This window comes from Dreissena polymorpha, chromosome 14 (assembly GCF_020536995.1).
Source record: "Dreissena polymorpha isolate Duluth1 chromosome 14, UMN_Dpol_1.0, whole genome shotgun sequence".
NCBI lineage: Eukaryota > Metazoa > Mollusca > Bivalvia > Myida > Dreissenidae > Dreissena > Dreissena polymorpha.
This window is the reverse complement of record NC_068368.1, coordinates 8,840,341-8,860,698: the sequence shown is the minus strand read 5'-3', so window position 1 is coordinate 8,860,698 and position 20,358 is coordinate 8,840,341. Positions and strand designations below refer to the sequence as shown.

The following is a 20,358-nucleotide window of genomic DNA, read 5'->3' as shown; positions in this document are numbered from 1 at the left end:
TTTTACTCGGTGACACATATGACTCAGATTCGAACTTTGCTTATATTGTCAATATAAACAATCGGATCACGCTTCATCAAGATTGAGTCATTCGTGTGGCTTTCAAAAGTGTTAACAAAGTTCTAAACATATTTTACCTGGTAACCTTGTTTTTTGATATACGTGACCCAGATTATAATCTGGCCTAGATAATGCCATGATAAAAATATACCGAAGTTTTATCAAGATTTAGTAAAACAAAATGGCCTATAAGAGTGGTCACAAGCTTACAATTGACGACGTATGGCAAACGACACACGACAGACGAAGATTGACGCCGGATAAAGACTGACCAAAAATGCACACCTTGAGCACTTGATGTTGAGGTGAGCTAAACAGCAACAAAGCAGCAAACATCTGCTTCTGTTTAAAGAATTTTTCGAATGATTGTATTGCGCTGAAATTTTGTTTGAGGATTGTTTACCTAAAGAAATCCTTTGGATTGCATTTTCGCCCAGTCGGATCCAGGGCGCTATCATTGTAGAAAAACATTTTAGATATACTTAATATAAAAAAGAACAGTACATGGGAAGTAATAAATAAATAAATAAATAAATACATAATAAATAAATAAATATATATATATATATATATATATATATATATATATATATATATATATATATATATATATATATATATATATATATATACCTTCAGAGGAAGAAAAACATGGCGCACGCGCTGAAATGTGGTCCTTGCTTGTTCGAGGATGTTACAGTTGATCCACAACATTTCTGTGTTGACTGCTTGGAATATCTGTGCATGGCGTGTGCACGAGAACATCGAAGACACAAAACATTACGTGAACATAAATTACTCGGAGAGACTGAACTGCCACAAGACGCAACATTATTTGAAGAAATGAAAAAATTGTCGCATTGCTCCATACACGATGACATTGAACTTGACCAGTATTGTAAAAATCATAATGTTTTGATATGCCTGCATTGTCTGAAAAACGACCACAGATTGTGTGAAGATCGGATAGACCTTACAAAATTGTTGGAAAATGAATATGCGTCTGAAAATGTACGTGAACGAATCTTTGAGCTCCAGAGAAAGTGTCAAGTACAACTGACCAAAACGATGGAATTATCAGATGCAGCAAATACCAATAGCAAAGAAGTAGAGCAGCATATCAATACTTTAGTTGAAACCTTGACGAAGAACGTTCAAAATCTAGAGAAGAAGTTAAACGAAGAGCGCGAACGATTAATATCGCCTGTGACGGAGTCTGTTAGACTTTCTATGCAAACACTGTCAAGTATCGAAAAGAAAGCTATACATTATGCGAACCTATTCGATGTAGCGTCAACGTTTGGTACGATGAAACATAATGTAGTCCTCCATTTCGTGGTGTCAATGTTGATGAAAGATTTAGAAGCAAATGATTTACTGAAGAAAAATTCAACTGCGAAAATAAAATGTGTACAAGCTTTCAGCAGTGAAGAGATTGTAAACATGATGGGTCAATTCAGTCTAGCGTCAGCATGTTCGGACGAACAAGGCTCGGAATTATGCAGTGATGAAGCATTAGAAGAAGATTCAGTGAGGTTCCCTCCTTCTAAAACACGAACTGTAGCAACACAAGTGGAAGAACTGGTTGATTCACATACAAAAACATCAAAGAAGTCTCTACATAAAATGAAGATATCTTATAATAATGTAAAATTATTGCCTTGTGAATGTCTTAAAAGGGACGACGAATTTCCTCCAGTTATTGGTTTAGATGTATTAACGGACGGCAGAATACTATTACTTCATGAACGTATGATAAAGGTTTATTCATTGAAACTGGTATTGGTTTCGAAGTTAAGTTTCGATGTCAATAGCTATGCTAAAGATATGTGTGTTCTGGAAGACAAACAAGACGGCGTGTTTACAGTTGCACTTTGTTTATATCGCCTTTGTAATTGCCAAATTACAGTGATGGAATATACTGGCGGATTTTGTGAGAAATACACTATAAATTGTAAATACTACTTTAAAAGCATCACATTACTTGGTCATCATTTTTTAGTAGTTGGATCAGGTCCAATCCAGTTGCTTGACATTTCTACTGGTCGTGTGTGTTATGCCTTCGACGATACAATGTGGGCAAGCAACGGATCAAAGATTGATACGAACATAAACAGAGTCAGAGCTTGTATAGCAACAAAGAAAATTGCACTAGCCTGCAGTGACACAGTTTACCGAGTAAACATAGAAGATGACGAATGTCAAAATGACACATTGCATGCCGTATGTCCGTTTGTTTGGAAATACGAACAAGGTCGTGACAGCCGACCAGACATAAAAGGAAACAAAGATGTTAAGTGTGATTCGCAAGGGAACATGTATATTGCAAATACGTGCGGTGTGTATCAATTTTGCCCTGAGGATGGTCTATTCAAAGAGAGACCTTTGATAACAATCCGTGCAAATTGTACAGCAATAGCAATAGATGAACATAGGAACCGGATAGTGGTTGCTTGTTCGAATTCGACGAATTCAAATCTCATATACGTATACGAGTACGAACTACCAGCTTCAGAATAGAACCTGATTAAGTCAGTCTAGATGTTCGTTACATTGATGAAAAACTAGACTGACTAGACTGACTGTGTTAGTGATCTGCATTCGGCTGGTGTTTTGACCAGATTACGAGTCAGTAAATTCTACCGCAGAAACAATCTTATAAGTTAAATGCGAAGAAACTTATACATTGAAATTGCTCTCAAGATCAGTTTTAAACATTGTTTATATAACATATTATTCGAGGAATTTTAGTTTGTGATAGCTTATACTCGAGTTCATGTACTTTGTGAATATATCAGATACATGTGTGCATTTATATGATACACGAATCTTCTGCTTAAAAAATGTATCCGCCGTTTCAATTAACTTTTGGAGAACCTAGTAAACATGATTATACCATACTATATATATATATAATCTTATGTATAATAACTTTTGGATACTGAACAACATGTATAAATGTTATCATTTTTTGGGGTATTTAGTGCGATGAAACGTTATCGGATTCATTTAAGTTGTAAAACTTAAACTTGTCAAATTACATGCATAAAGTAAATAATACCTTTTATGTATGTATCTAGTGCATTATTCAAACTAATTTATCTTGTGAAAACTCTTGTTAATGTATACATCATTTCATGTTTGTAACAAGTGCATTAAATGATATCCAATTCCGTATCGTGTTAATACCATAGGATATGCATACGCCACTCAAAGTGTGCATGTAGTGCATTAACATTTAATACGATTAATTTATCCTTTGAAAGGTCCTAAATTGTTTGTGAATCTCCGTATTTAATTTGTTTGATCTCTAAGGCTATAAAACTAACTTTCTGGGAATGAAAAGTGCAATGTACAAGAACCGTAACATTGCACGTTATACGTTTAAAAAAAATGTATTTCCTTTTTTGTTAATGCAAATACTACATTGTATTTGTTTTGTTTGGAGCATACTTCTAACACTTGTTAGTCTGCAAGGTATGTGGCATAATTTCCCATAGTTCCCGGGATGTCAAGCGACATCTCCGACACTAGGAGTTCTTGTTAAATACATTTACATGTATTTGTTTTGTGGAAAACATAAATAGCCTATTGTTATTGCAAATATGTTCCAGTCAATTATCAAAACCACAAAACATAATTCAGTAAAAAGACATTAGGGAACATCAACGATGAAGAAACTAACTGGAATATCTTTTTCCACTACAGAAGTGAGAAATGTGTTTAATAATTGATTAATTCAGTTTAGTTGAAACCTTTACATTTTAGCTCGATTGCATAGAAAGCCTTAGGCCTATTTGAAACGCTATCGAGTCAGTTTCCTCGGACTAGAACTAGTAAAAAAATCAACACAATTATATAGTCGGACTTCATTGTTTTGGGTAGGTAACATTTGGAATATTAACGTACTGTTTTTTAGATATAATATTCTGTGAAGCTCGTTTGCTGTAACAAAAAGTTCTAAAATACCGTATTTTTTCAATTATTAGTTAATATTGATGAAAATATCACGACTGGTATATTACATTACTTGAAAAAAGTTAATATTTTCAGTATATTCTGTAATAAAATTTTGCGATGTGAAATCGAAAGTACATCATGAAAATAGGTGACATAACGATATACACACTATAAATAACGCAAGTAGATTGATAATTTTATATATAAAATATATACATTTCGCTAAGCATGCACAATTTGCATTCCTGGGTTTACCACGTGACGATGATGATCAATTTAATTGCGTTATATATAGTTACCTGGGACCTGTAGCCTGTAAATTTATTACCGAATATACTGAAAATATGAAAACTTGTTTCAAGTAATGTAATATACCAGTCGTGATATTTTAATCAATATAAACTGATAATTGTAAAAAAAAAAAAAGGTATTTTAGAACTTTTTTTCGTCAATCGCGGTTGACGGTCCCTTTAAAATCTTCCACTGATATGCCTTTATCGTAGTAAATAAAGTGTAACAAATGGAATAAAGAAACTATGGGCACATACGCATTTGTTACCATCTTTCGGTGAACCAGAAAAAAATCTTTCTCTTGTCATAAGGTTTTTGTTAAAAGAAGTACAAAAAGAACAACAACAGAAGAAACAGTGTTTTCTATGATGTATCCTTTACCAAATAAAAATTCAGCTTCACCGAAAAAAAATTAATGTCATTTTCAATAGCAAGGTGCGAAAACTTCTGTGTAAAATGAATATCAAAACGCCATATTGCAGATGAGAACATACGATTTTACATAAACTTATAGAACATAGCCTTCTTCGTAAACAATTACTTATACTTGCTTACATGTATGAAAAATATGTAGTAGATCACTTGTAAACGAAAGCAAATGGGTTCGAAATAGTTTATATTGCTCACTTAAGAAATGACATTTTTTCGAATGACCTAGTTTTCAGATAGAAGTGTGAAGACATAGGTTTGACTATGTGAAAATGATGGTTACTTCATCATACTCAACTCATTGTATAGCAAGCATTATGTTTAGATGATAACTACGCAGAGCAGGTTGCAATTACTTATAGTTTAATGCCTAGAGCAAATAATGTGGAATTAATCCCAGGCAGTTTCTTTACATATTCTTGTAGGGGTTCCTTAAGGTTCCATTTTAGCGAGGAGAGAAAGTTAGCATACTGCAGATTACCATGAGAACCAATATGGCATCCAAACGAGTTGTTTGTATTAAATGTTATCGGAATTCAAGGTAAATGTCCTTTCCAAAGTGTGACCTAAGTCTTTCAAAACTGGACACGCCCCTAGGGTCACATGATAAATATAGACTTTAACAGTAGATAACATAAAATATATTCTTTGAAAAAAACACACAAGCCCCACACCTTAAATATTTGATATGGTACATCAGATTAATGTCGTGTACAACGTTTGTTGAAATAATGTCCCTGTAGTCTAAACGGACCACTCCCACATGATTTAAACATACTTATACATTTAATAACTTCAAAAACCATTCTTTTTCTTCTTTGAAACCGCACGGGTCATGGGTAAAATGAAATCGTATATGGGTCTTAATTACATGCAGTTCAAATATTGGTTGATGTTTCAGTTTTTCTTAGTGAACTTTAATAGAGGTGAAGGCTTTTTAGTGTTATTTTTTTCTTATTTAAACATTCTAAACGTGTGTATATGCTAGACATTCTTAAAAGAATAGCAATATGTGTCTTGATATTGCAAGTTCTATGATATCGAACAGTAATCTAACATTTTTAAATTCTGCGTGTACTTACGAATGATAATATATCGATTGAACTGTTTTCTTTAAAAAATAATGGCATGTTTTGTTAAAACAAACTCAATAAACATTTCAAATATGTTTTGTGTTTGAATAAAAATTGTGTAGATATATTATAAAGAGTTGGCTGTTATCAGCGTAACACAGTTACAAACAACGTAAGTGCCTTCAGCGCTTTGATTAAGACAACGCAATGACCTATACAAACTGGAGACTACTGCATCAGTAAAGAGCCGGGAGACTGAGACATAATATCGATAAACGGAAGTGAAATGTAAATCAATTTCTTACAAGGTTTGTTTGAATTTGTTTGTATTACAAGCATTCTTGTTGATAACCGTAACTTTAACTGTTTAGCAGTTTTAACTATGTGTTTTTAATAACTAGGAATACCATGGTAAGTATGCATTTTCTGAATATGTTCATGTAACATGATACCGGAACAGAACGGTTTATCGTACGTGTTTACATACACGTATTTCGTATAAAAACAGCTTTAATGATGTTATTTTGATTTTGGATTGAAAAGTTAACACAAGTAAGTTCACTTATTAATCAAATATTTAAAGGGACAATCGGCGTTGAAACTAATACTGTCATTTTCGTTATACATATACAACAGCCAAAACCAGACATCTACACATTTGATTTTTCGAACACGTTTACCATTTTTGTTATCTGAGATTAACTCGTTCATGAAAGGCGAGCATATACCGCTTCATGCTTGTTCATGAATGGTTAGGTAAATGTGAAATACTGCAAACGTAGATATACCAGAGTAAATGATTTATTTTTAAAATCAGACAATTGAACGTAGATAATTCATATCGAAAGTAGATCTAGTTTCTTATGCTATGTTTGTTAAATAAGACAAATGCAACTAATTCGTAATAATTCGTGCATCACAACCACAACTTAACTATAAATAACAAAATCATAAAAAAAATCATTATTAAATTTCCAATTAATTAAACTTTTTGCTTCAATGATTCTGCCTTACGCCAATTACACAAAGTTAAATGCTGTTTTGAGAATACAACACTCAATTTAGAGATGTTTTCTCCGAGAAAGTATCACTTCACGTGTTCGAAAGTAAAATACAGCACGCAATACAATTTAAACAAAATGATAATAAGAAATTGAAATTCGACCAAATATTTTATTTGTCATTTTACCCATGAACTGTAATAAAATCTGTAACTGTGATGTTTGTATTTGTCATTTAGTGATTATCGCGACATTTGCATTTAACAATAGTGGCAAATAATAACCATGTTTTTGGACAGTAATGACCCATATTCTAACTTGCTTAGTTATCAGCAAAATAGAGATACATAATGTTTTCTTAAGATTGAGTGACATTATTGGCCATTAGACGTGTAACGAGCTACAATTGAAAACATACGGCACATGACGCACGACAGATAGCGATTGACGCCGGACATGGACTGACCTCAATTGCCCACCGTGAGTACCCTATACTTAGATCAGAAAAACATAAACAATGCTAACAACTATATCTGTTCATAAACATGTTCAAATGAATGTCTAGCGGTGAAAGTGTGTTTGTAGTTACTTACATGCAGATCAATCTTAGGATTGCATTTGTGTGTTACATAATGATAGATATTTAATTACAGATATATATTAATAACATGATAGGTGTGCAAAATATTTGGGCTTAATTCATGTACATACTAGTTCAAAATATTGGAAAGGTTTATCAATGGCAAAGAGATTAAAGAATAGTATTATTAGATATGGTGTATGTTTAACAACAAAAGGGGGTCGATGCTGTGTCACAGAGTGGTGTAATTTGAGTTAACAAAATGAAAAGTCGGTTAGATAAGAGAATCCGAGGGACCATATACTTCACATTGAGTTTCAATTAACGAAAGGGTCAGCATATAGACATGAGATTTGTATTACTTTACATAGTTATTGAAATAGCAGAGGTGAACGGGTCACCGAAAAGTCCAACCCATGCGAAAGACAAAAAAATCTTACAGGACATGAGGTCCTATAACTTTTAAAATATACAGGACCTCACCAGATTTTACCGGACCTTGTTCTTCTTTAACCAAATACCAGAGAATACCTTAAATAGAGTTTATTTGTATCATTATTTCGTTCACAATGTTTTACAATTCAAAATACATCATTAAATTGAAGCCATGGCCTGTCTTTTTTCCAAACCTCTTGAAATCCTCTTTCGTCACAGTTTTTCTTTTTCATAAGCCTTCCACCTCTTTTTATTTTCCTCTGCTCTTTGGTCAATACTCACCTGGCTTTTTCTTTTTTCGCCAGATTTAGCCCCGTCAAAATAACTTAGCAATGAAAATGACATTATGAGTCTGACAGTGACACACTTTACAGCAAGTTTTAGTGTTTAGTTAAAAAATAATAATCAGGCTCAGAAATTAATAGATTAAGACTTTACACAAATAAAAGGTATTGCAAAAACGTAAATCAAATACAATATGAAACAAAATCACCTGATAAAAAATACACGTATTCGCAACCGGTTGAAGTGCTGATTTTCGCTTTTAATATTGACACGGAACAGGCAAAGGTCGTATGGTTCCCCGCTTTCGCTTTACGATCATCACAAGGATTGAAACCAGTAAAATTCATTTCAACCAATCAAAAATTTGTTGTGTCGCTTACGTCACAAAACAATGCATAGCACTACGAGTTTCATTTTTTTTGTTACGTCAAAAGTAAAGATAGCAAGTTCGACTGGTTTGTAACAAATCTTTTTATTTCATCGTCAAACCGTCTATCAAAGTAGATTAATTCATACCAGTCAGTATTTTTTGACATATTCGTAGTTTCATTTTCATTTCCAACCAAAACAAAGTTTTACTTATTGTTTTTTTTCGTTTCGGACACGAGGACCGCCAGTTTCGGGAAAGATACCGGACCTCAGCAAATTTTATCGGAAATGTCCGAGGTCCGACGTCTTTCGCATGGGTTGAAAAGTCTTATTTGCATAGGTTAAACAAAATATTGCACCGACAAACATAACAGTAAAACTTAAATATCAATATAAAGTAATTAGATTTTGGAGTCTTTGGCAAGCATGTAAATACATGAATAAATAGTTTTTTCTAGTAGATTCCCCCAAGTCAACCAATCAGCAATAAGCACGTATAGAATTGACCAATCGAAGTTATAATTGAGTTTGATGATGTAAATGTTTAGTCATAAGAGAACAGACCGCGCTGAGATCTTGAGGTGTACGGATCGAGGAAGATCCAATCATGTAGCTATTGATCAGACTATTTTTGTATAACTGGAAAATAGTAGTTATGTTAGACATTAAATTGGACTAGAAACTGATATATGGTTTTGTTGAATATTTCATCCCACATTATGCAGAGAAATTAATATTAATAGAAAGGGACGAACTTGTCCCATGCGCGATACAGCAAAATGGTAGTTAATGCAAATCTCGTCATCATGGCGATACGCGCATGACGAGAAATCGAATGATAGGCTACACACCAATAATTTAAGAGTGATGAACATTGTAAGTAACTATGTGTCGTCCATGAACAATGAACGATAACGCGACACGGAGCCAGTCGGATCAAGGTCATATAGACACTTACCTTAATATAAGAATAAGTTAACAACTAACCTTTTAGATAATTGAAAAATATAAGTGCATGTATATCTTAATATAAATTGTGTATTTTCAAGGAAGTAATAATCCACCACCTGCGACCTACGGAGGAAGTAAACCATGGCACACGCTCTGAAGTGTGGTCCTTGCTTGTTCGTTGAAGAAACAGTGGATCCAAAACATTTTTGTGTAGACTGCCTTGAATATCTGTGCACGGCGTGTGCACGAGAACATAGAAAACACAAGACATTACGTGGGCACAAATTACTGGAAGAGACTGAACTGCCAAAAAGACGTAACATTATTCGAAGAAATGAAGAAATTGTCGCACTGCCCCATACATCATGATGTGGAACTTGACCAGTATTGTAAAAGTCATAATGTTTTGATATGCCTGCACTGTCTGAAAAACGACCACAGATTGTGTGAAGATCGGATAGACCTTATACACTTGCTTGAAGATGAAAATGCGTCTGAAAATTTACGTGAACGAATCATTGTGCTCCAGAGAAAGTGCCAAGAGCAACTAACCGAAACGATGAATTTATCAGAAGCTGCAAATGCCAATGGCAAAGAAGTTCAACAGCATATAACTACTATAGTTGAGACCTTCAGGAAGAACGTTGAAAATCTAGAGAAGAAGTTAAACATGGAACTCGAAAGTTCAATATTTCATGTGACGGAGCCTGTTAGACGTTCTGAGCAAATACTGTCAAAAATCGAAAAGAAAGCTTTGAGTTATGAGAAACTGTTTGATGTAACGTCAAAGTTTGGTACGACGAAACATAATGTAGTCCTTAATTTCTTGGTGTCAACGTTGATGAAAGAATTAGGAGAAGATGACTTACTAAAGAAGAATTCAACTGAAAAAATCAAATGTGTACAAACTGTCAGCACTGAAGAGATGGTCAGCTCGATGGTCAATAGTGTAGCGTTAGCATGTTCAGACGAACCAGGCTCAGAATTGTGCAGTGATGAAGCATTGGATGAAGATTCGTTAAGAATCCCTCCTTCTAAAACACGAACTGTAGCAACACAAGTAGAAGAACTTGTTGATTCACATACGAATACATCAAAGAAGTCTCTACATAAAATAAAGATATTGTATAGTAATGTAAAATTATTGCTTATTGGCGATCAATCCGCTCCAGTTATTGGTTTAGATGTGTTAACGGACGGCAGAATACTATTACTTCATTCACATATGATAAAGGTATATTCATTGAAACTGGTATTGGTTTCGGAGTTAACTTTCGATCCAAAAAACCAGGCTAAAGATATGTGTGTTCTGGAAGACAAACAAGACGGCGTGTTTACGGTCGCAATTTGTTTTTACATTAATTTTTTAAGTAAATTTAATTGGGGAAGCAAAATTACATTGATAGAATATACTGACGGATTTTGTGAGAAATACACTATTGATTGTAGTCACTACATTAACAGCATGACATTGCTTGGTCATCATTTGTTAGTAGTTGGATCATTTGCAGTCCAGTTGCTTGACATCTCTACTGGTCACGTGTGTAATGCCTTTGACGAGAAAATGTGGGCACCCAACGGATCAAATATTAGTACGACCATAAAAAGAGTCAGAGCTTGTAAAGCAACTAATAAAATTGCACTAGCCTGCAGTGACACAGTTTACAGAGTAAACATAGAAGATGGCGCATGTCAAAAAGACACACTGCATGCAGTATGTCCGTTTGTTTGGAGATACCAACAAAGTCGTGACAGACCGGAAATAAAAGAAAACGAAGATGTTAAGTGTGATTCGCAAGGGAACATGTATATTGCAAATAAGTGCGGTGTGTATCAATTTTGTCTAGAGGATGGTCTATTCAAAGAGAGACCTCTGATAACAATCCGTGAAAATTGTACAGCAATAGCAATAGATGAACAAAGGAACAGGATAGTAGTTGCTTGGTCGAATTCAAATCGTATATACGTGTACGAGTACGAACAACCAGCTGCAGAATAGAACGTGCTTAAGTCAGTCGTGATGTTCGTTATATTTATGAAAAACTAGACTGACTGTTGTTAGTGATCTGCATTCGGCTGGCGTTTTAACCAGATAACAAGTCAGTAGACTACAACAGAATAAAAGTTATATGCGAAGAAACTTATACCTTAAAATTGCTCTCAAGATCAGTTTTAATCAGTGTTAATATAACATATTATCCGAGGAATTTAATTTGTTGATAGCTTATACTCGAGTTCATGTACTTTGTGAATATATCAGATACATTTGTGCATGTATATAAAAATGTATCCGCCGTTTCAATTAACTTTTGGATAACCTAGTAAACATGATTATACCTTACTATATTTATCTTTCTTATGTATAATAACTTTTGGATACTGAACAACATGTATAAATGTTATCATTTTTTTGTATTTAGTGCGATGAAACGTTATCGGATTTATTTAAGTTGTTAAAACTTCAACTTGTAAAATTACGTTATAAAGTATATAATACCTTTTTATGTCCCCCAGTCTATACTGGGGACATATTGTTTTTGCCCTGTCTGTTTGTTTGTTGGTTTGTTTGTTGGTTTGTTTGCGTCAAACTTTAACATTGGCCATAACTTTTGCAATATTGAAGATAGCAACTTGATATTTGATATGCATGTGTATCTCATGGAGCTGCACATGTTGAGTGGTGAAAGGTCAAGGTCATCCTTCAAGGTCAAAGGTCAAATATATGGGGGGACATAGTGTTTCACAAACACATCTTGTTATATGTGTATCTAGTGCATTATTCCAACTCATTTATCTTGTGAAAACTCTAGTAAATGTATATGACATTTCATTTATGTAACTAGTGCATGCAATGCTATCCAACTCGTGTATCGTTTTAATACCTTAGAATATGCATACGCCACTCAAAGTGTGTATGTAGTGTATTAACATTTAATACGATTTATTCAACCTTTGAATACTACTCAATTGTTTGTGAATGTCCGTATTTAATTTGTTTAATCGCTGAGGCTATATAAGGCTGTCAAACTAACTTTCGTGGAATGATAGTATTGATAATGAAAAGTGCTATGTACAAGAACCGCAATATTGCGCGTTATACGTTTTTAATGTATTTCCGTTTTTGTTAATGCAAATACAACATTACATTTGTTTTGATTGGAAAATACTTCTAACACTTGTTAGTCTGCAATGTGTGTGACATTATCGCCCATAGTTCTCGGTTGTCAAGCGACATCTCCGACTTGCAGAGTTCTTGTTTAATACATTTACATGTATTTGTTGTGAGGAAAACATGAATAGCCTAATTGTTATTTCAAATATGTTCAAGTCAATTATCAAAACAACAAAACATAATTCATTAAAAATAACGTAAGGGAACATCAACGATATAAGGAACTAATTGGAAGCACTTTCTCCACAACAGAAGCGAGAAATGTGTTCCGTTTAGTTCAAACCTATTTATTTTAGCTCGATTGCATAGAAAGCCTTAGGCTTATTTGAAACGCGTTCGAGTCAGTTTCCTGGAACTAGAACTTTTTTTTTTAGTCGGATTTCATTGTCTTGACTAGGTAACATTTGGGATATTTACGTACTGTTTTTTAAATATAATATTCTGTAAAGCTCGTTTGCTGTAACTTTTAAATAATAAAATATTCAGTTATATATAAATGTGTTCTAAATAGATTGGCAAGACAGATATTTATGTACCATTACAAAGGAAACGGTAAACAATAAAGTTACATTCGTATTACAATGAAATAACTGTTAAGTTTAAATGGACAGCTTTATACAATGTTTGATATTATTATACGAATGATATACATGTATCTGATTCAATGCATTAGCGACTGTCTGTTCTAGCAGAAATTGACGACAAATACGTCAAGTAGGAAAATTCGACATGCAGTTCGAGTATGACTGTACGGCAGACATGCCAAACATGAATATACGTCTAATATGCCAATTAGAAACATGCCGCTGAAATGCTTGTTAAAATCTTCCACTGATATGCCTTTATCGTAGTAAATAAAGTGTTACAAATGGAATAAAGAAACTATGGGCACATACGCGTGTGTTACCATCCTTCGGAAAACCAAAAAAATATCAGGCTCTTGTCATAAGATTAAAAAAAAAGAAGTACAAAAAGAACAACAACAGAAGAAACAAAGTGTTTTCTTTGATGTATCCTTTATTGAACAAAAATTCAGCTTCACCGAAAAAAAACACAATTTTCAATAGCAAGGTGCGACAACGTCAAATAAATATAACAACGCCATGTTGCAGATGAGAACATACACTTATAAAACATAGCCTTCTTCGTAAACAATTACTTTTACTTGCTTACAAGTATGAATTAAATGTAGTAGATCATTTGTAAACGAAAGCAAATGGGTTCGAAATAGTTTATATTGCTCACTTAAGAAATGACAAATAGAAGAGTGAAGACATAGGTTTAACTATGTGAAAATGATGGATACTTCATCATACTCAACTCATTGTATAGCAAGCAATATGTTAAGATGATTACTACGCAGAGCAGGTTGCAATTACTAATAGCTTAATGCCTAGAGCAAATAATGTGCAATTAATCCCATGCCGTTTCTTTACAAATTCTTATAGGGGTTCCTTAAGATTCCATTTTAACGAGTAGAGAAAGTTGGCACACTGCAGATTATCATGATAACCAATATGGCATTCAGACGAGTTTTTTTAATTTACCACATTGTCTTAGTTGAACTACTACAAAATGTTTATGCGAATAATTGTATAAGATCAAAGTTAGCATACTGATTACACTTTAAAAGGTCTTTTAAACAAGTTAGTATTAAATGTTATCGAAATTCAAGGTCAATGTCCTTTCCTAAGTGTGTTTTCTAAGCCTTTCAAAACTAGACACGCCCTTGAGGTCACATGAAAATATAGACTTAACAGTAGAAAACATGAAATATATTATTTGAAAAAACACACACACACACAAGCCCCACACCTTAAATATTGTATATGGTACATCAGATTAATGTCGTGTACAACGTTTGTTGAAATCATGTCCCTGTAGTCTAAACGGACCACTCCCACATGATTTAAACATACTTATACAGTTAAAAACTTCAAAACCCTTCTTCTTTGAAAGCGCACGGGTCATGGGTAAAATAAAAACGTATACGGATCTTAATTACATGCAGTTCAAATTATGGGTTGATGTTTCAGTTTTTCTTAGTGTACTTTTATAGAGGTTACGGCTTTTTAGTTTTTTTTTTCTAATTAAAACATTTTAAACGTGTGTATTGCTAAAAATATTTGCTAGACATTCTTACATAAATAGCAATATGTGTCTTGAAATTTTTTTGTTCTTTTTGCAAGTTCTATGATATTGAACAGTAATCTAACAGTTTTAAATTCTGCGTGTAATTATGATAATATATAGATTGAATTTGTTTCTTTCAAAAATAATGCCATGTGTTGGTAAAAAAAACCTCAATCAACATTTCAAATATGTTCTGTGTTTGATTATAAATTGTGTAGATATATTTTAAAGAGTTGGCTGTTATCAGCGTAACACAATTACAAACAACGTAAGGGCATTCAGTGCTTTGATAAAGACAACGCAATAACATAAACAAACTGGAAACTACTGCGTCAGTAAAGAGTCGGGAGACTGAGACATTATATCGATAAACGGAAGTGAAATGAAAATCAACTTCAAAAAGGTTTGTTTGATTTTTTTGCAAAACCAGCATTCTTGTTAATAACTGTAACTTTTACTGTTTCAACTACTGTGTTTTTAATTATTAGGAATACCATGGTAAGTATGCATTTTCTGAAATTTTTTATGTAACTTGATACCGGAACAGAACGGTTTATCGTACATGTTTACATACACCTATCTCGTATTAAACCAGCTTTAATGATGCTATTTTGATTGAAAAGTAAACACAAGTAAATTCACTTATTCATCTAATATATAAAGAGACAATCGGCGTTGAAATTAAAACTGTCATTTTCCCAATACATAAACAACAGCCAAAACCAGACATCTACAAATTTGATTTATCGAACACGTTAACCATTTTTTGTTATTTGAAATTAAATCGTTCATGAAAAGCGGGCATATACCGCTTCATGTTTGTTCATGAATGGTCAGGTTAATGTGACACACTGCAAATGTCGATAAAATTATTAGATGTACCAGAGTAAATAATGACAATTAAACGTAGATAATTCATATCAAAAGTAGATATTGTTTCTTATGCTAGGTTTTGAAAATAAGATAAATGCAACTAATTCGTAAGAATTCCGATCATTAAAAGTATTAATTCACGTGTTGGAAAGTAAAATACATTATGTAATACAATTTGAACAAAATAATAATAAGAAATATAAATTCGACCTAATATTTTATTTATCATTTAACCCATGAACTGGTATAAAACCTGTAAATTGCAATAGGCAGACGTGTTGTTTGTATTTGTAATTTAGTGATTATCGCGACATGTGCTTTTAATAATAATGGCAACTAATATCATTGTTTTGGACTTGATCCATATTCTAACTAATCAAGTTATCAGCTATTTAAAGAGACATCATATGTTTTCTTAAGATTGCGTGAAAACATTGACATAGACTGACCACAATTGCCCACCGTGAGTACACTACTAAGGTCAGGAAAACAAAAACCAAAGCAAACAACTATTTCTGTTCAAATGTATGTCTAACGTAGATACTTACAAGCAGACCAAGGTAAGGATTGCATTAAAAGCCAGTCAGATCAACGTCATAGTCACAGTTACTTTAATATAAGTATAAGTTAACAACTAACAATCAAGATAATTAAATAATACAACTATAACTTGATATATATTGTGCATTATCAAAGAAGTAATAATCCACCACCTGCGACCTACGGAGGAAGTAAACCATGGCACACGAATTGAAGTGTGGTCCTTGCTTGTTCGTTGAAGAAACAGTGGATCCAAAACATTTTTGTGTAGACTGCATTAAATATCTGTGCGTGTGCACGAGATCATATAAAACACAAGACATTACGTCGGCACAAATTACTGGAAGAGACTGAACTGCCACAAGACGTAACAGTATTCAAAGAAATAAAGACAGTGTCGCACTGCCCTATACACCATGATGTGGAACTTGACCAGTATTGTAAAAGACATAATGTTTTGATATGCCTGCACTGTCTGAAAAGCGACCACAGGTTGTGTGAAGATCGGATAGACCTTATACACGTGCTTGAAGATGAATATGCGTCTGAAAATTTACGTGAACGAATCATTGTGCTCCAGAGAAAGTGCCAAGTTCAACTAACCGAAACGATGAATTTATCAGAAGCTGCAAAGACAAATGGCAAAGAAGTACAACAGCATATTAATACTTTAGTTAAGACCTTGAGGAAGAACGTTGAAAATCTAGAGAAGAAGTTAAACAAAGAACTCGAAAGTTCAATACTGCATGTGACGGAGCCTTTTAGACGTTCTGAGCAAACACTGTCAAAAATCGAAAAGAAAGCTTTGAGTTATGAGAACCTGTTTGATTTAGCGTAAAAAGTTTGGTTCCATGAAACAAAGCGCTTTCCTTTATTTCTTGGCATCTAAGTTGATGAAAGAATTGGAAGAAGATGACTTACTGAAGAAGAATTCAACTGTGAAAATAAAATGTGTACACACTGTTAGCACTGAAGATATTGTAAACACGATGGACAAATGCGATGTGGTGTTAGCAAGTGCGTACGAACAAGGCTCCGAATTGTGCAGCGATGAAGCATTGGATGAAGGCTCATTGTTATTCCCAGCTACAAAAACACGAACTGTAGCAACACAAGTAGAACAACAGATTGATTCAAATACAAATACATCAAAAAAGTCTCTATGTGAAATGAAAATAATGTATGACAGTATAAAGTTATTGCTTTGTGAATGTAAACACAATGACGGTGTGCCTCCAGTTATTGCTTTACATGTATTAACGGACGGTAGAATACTTCTACTACATAAGAAGATGATAAAGGTATATTCACTGAAACGCATGTTGTTATCATACTTTAACTTATACTCCTTTGCCAAGGACATGTGTGTCGTGGAAGAAAAAAAAGACGGTGTGTTTACGGTTGCTTTTTGTTTGTGGGCAAAAAAAATAATTTTCTTGGAATATAATGATGGATTTCGCGAGAAATATGTAATTGATTGCAACGGTAATCTTAAAAGCGTCACTATGATAGGTCATCATTTGTTAGTTGTTCATACGAAAGGAATCCAGTTGCTTAACATCTCGACAGGTCATGTGTGCTATGCTTTTGACGAAAAAAGGTGGACAAGCAACGGATCAAATATTTCCGCGAATATAAACATAATCCAGGCGTGCAAAACAACCAAGAAAATTGCGGTAGCCTGCCAAGAGACTCTTTTCCAAGTAAAGATAGACGATGGCGAATGTCAAAAAGGCACAGTGCATGCAGTATGTCCGTTTGTTTTGAAATACAGAAAAACTCATGACGCCCAACCGGAAATTAAGGACATCAGTGATGTAAAATGGGATTCGCAAGGGAATATATACATTGCGAATGGGTATGGTGTGTATCAATTTTACCTGATAAACGGTGTTTTAAAAGAGATAGCTCTGAATACAATGTGCGGAAACTGTTCAGCAATAACAATAGATGAACACAGAAATAGGATAGTGGTTGGATATTCGGATTCAAATTTAGTACATGTGTACGAGTACAAATATCCAGCTGCAACAATAACACGTGGTAATTCTTTCGGCAGATTTACCGCAATAGACTAGTCCGTGAATGGAAACGAAACAAACGCCATTCACTTGGTATAAGGTTCAGTTTGAACTTTAAAAAAGTATTCGCGTTAAAAAATATCCAAAATAATGAACGTTTGGGGAGCTTTCCTTTGAGTATTCTATATTTGGGAATGTATAATTTGTGTATCTTCTACATTACAAAAGTATCCGCAAAATATTTTCAGTTTTGGATAATCGAATATATGACGTGTATACCATACCATATATGTATATAGTGCAATGAAAAGTTATCATTTCCGAATAATTTTTCATACTCTTAAGACATCTATTAATATTGTCATAACTGTATCTGGTGCATTCAAATTCTATCCCATGCATTAAATGTGTACCAAGTGCATTCAGATTCTATCAAATTCATTAAATGTGTATCAAGTGCATTCAAATTCTATCCCATTCCTTAAATATGTATCTAGTGCATTCAAATTCTATCCCATTCATTAATGTGTATCTAGTGCATTCAAATTCTATCCCATAATTAAATGTGTACTTTGGATATTCCAGTAAAGTATACGTATTATCATGTTTGTATCTAGTGTATGTAAATGTTTTAAAATTCATTTAACGTTTTAATAATTTGGGTAAATTATTACACCATTCTCATGTTTATATCTGGTTCATTAAATTGTTATCAGTTTGCCATAGTACGTGCATATACCATTTCATATCAATATTTAGTGCTTTAAATTGTTATCCGATTCTTTTCACGTTTTGATATTAAATAAAACGTATAAACCATTTCATGTCAAGATTTAGTGTATTAAATAGTTACTCGATTCATTTCATTTTTGACTGACTCGAGTGCATTAAGTAAGTAAAATTAGAAACATATAGAAAAATAATAAAATGTTTTTAAATAGATATTATTAACCCTGAAGCTTGAGTTCTGTAAATTTTAAATTAAAACTTTTTAGTTATATATGTATGTTTTATAGCTTGAAAAGACACACATTTGAGTACCATAACGTTGGTAAAATATGATGTTAAAGTGGATTTATCATAAAATTACAGTTAAGTTAAAGTTAAGTTAAAGTGGACTGTTCATTGAAATGTCTGCGACTGTCGGATCAAGTAGGAATGTACAACTGTAATGCCCAGAGGGAATGTACGATGTGTTGCCTAGTTGGAATGAAACACTAGTATTCTTAGAAGGAATTGCCTACTGATACGATCTTATAGAAAGGCATATTATACAGCACTATACAACCGATGAGAAATATACTATTAATATTCCCGTTTGGAATTCACGACTTGAATGTCTAGTAATAATCTGCAATTTTTATCCTTTTTAACGTCTTTTAACTGCTAATTTTGAGGCCGTACAATAAAGTGACTGTTGAACTTGCAAAAACATGATGTATGAAAAAACATTTTGGTGATTTTAAGGTATTGGAACTGTAATACGACATTTCAAAGTTTATGAAACAAACACGTTTTCGAACCATTAATGATTCTCCGACATTCCTATTTATGAAACCTTTATCTACTACCCTTATCATTGAAACATTAATTTCACATTTTATTCAGATTTACATAAATATCGATCAAACAATAATTATTTTGTATATATTCATACGTGCATGAACTATATATGTATTTATCGTAGTAAATAATGAGTAACAAATAGAAAGAAAATATGAGCACACAAGCGTTGGTATTGTCTTTCGGAAAACCAGAGAAATACCAGTTTCTAGCCATAAGGTTTGTTTAAAAGAAGTTAAAAAAAACATCAAAAGGAAAAAAATACAACAGTTTTATTTTTATAAAGTGTCCTTGACCGTTAAAACTAAGCATCATCGCAAATATTTAAACTTCCATTTTCAACGCAAAGTGCAACGACATTATAGTTTTAAACGAACGTTACAAAGCCATGCTGCGATCGAGATATTTTGCTGTTACATAAACTTATGAAACATATCCTATTTCGCAAACATTTTCATTAACTTGCTTACAACGATGACTTATATGCAGTACATCGTTTGTAAACGAAAGCAATTGGGTTCGAAAGAGTTCATATTGTTCACCTAAGAATTGCCGTTCCGAATCATCTAATTTTCAGATAGAAAAGTTAAATTATGCAAACATAGGTTTAAATATGTGTAAA

At 33.2% G+C, this 20,358-nt stretch overlaps 3 protein-coding genes across 4 annotated transcripts in view; all 3 read left to right on the top strand.

The window, feature by feature from the left end:
• The window catches only part of LOC127857658 (uncharacterized), a 158,810-nt gene that overhangs the window by 3,483 nt on the left and 134,969 nt on the right, over positions 1–20,358 (top strand). The gene's annotated exons all lie outside the window — the stretch shown is intronic.
• The window catches only part of LOC127857659 (uncharacterized), a 119,007-nt gene that overhangs the window by 16,984 nt on the left and 81,665 nt on the right, over positions 1–20,358 (top strand). The gene's annotated exons all lie outside the window — the stretch shown is intronic.
• On the top strand, positions 710–2,926 carry LOC127857656 (uncharacterized). The gene has a single exon (XM_052394238.1). It carries the CDS (start codon positions 712–714, stop codon positions 2,578–2,580), a length of 1,869 nt encoding a protein of 622 aa, XP_052250198.1. The 5' UTR covers positions 710–711; the 3' UTR covers positions 2,581–2,926.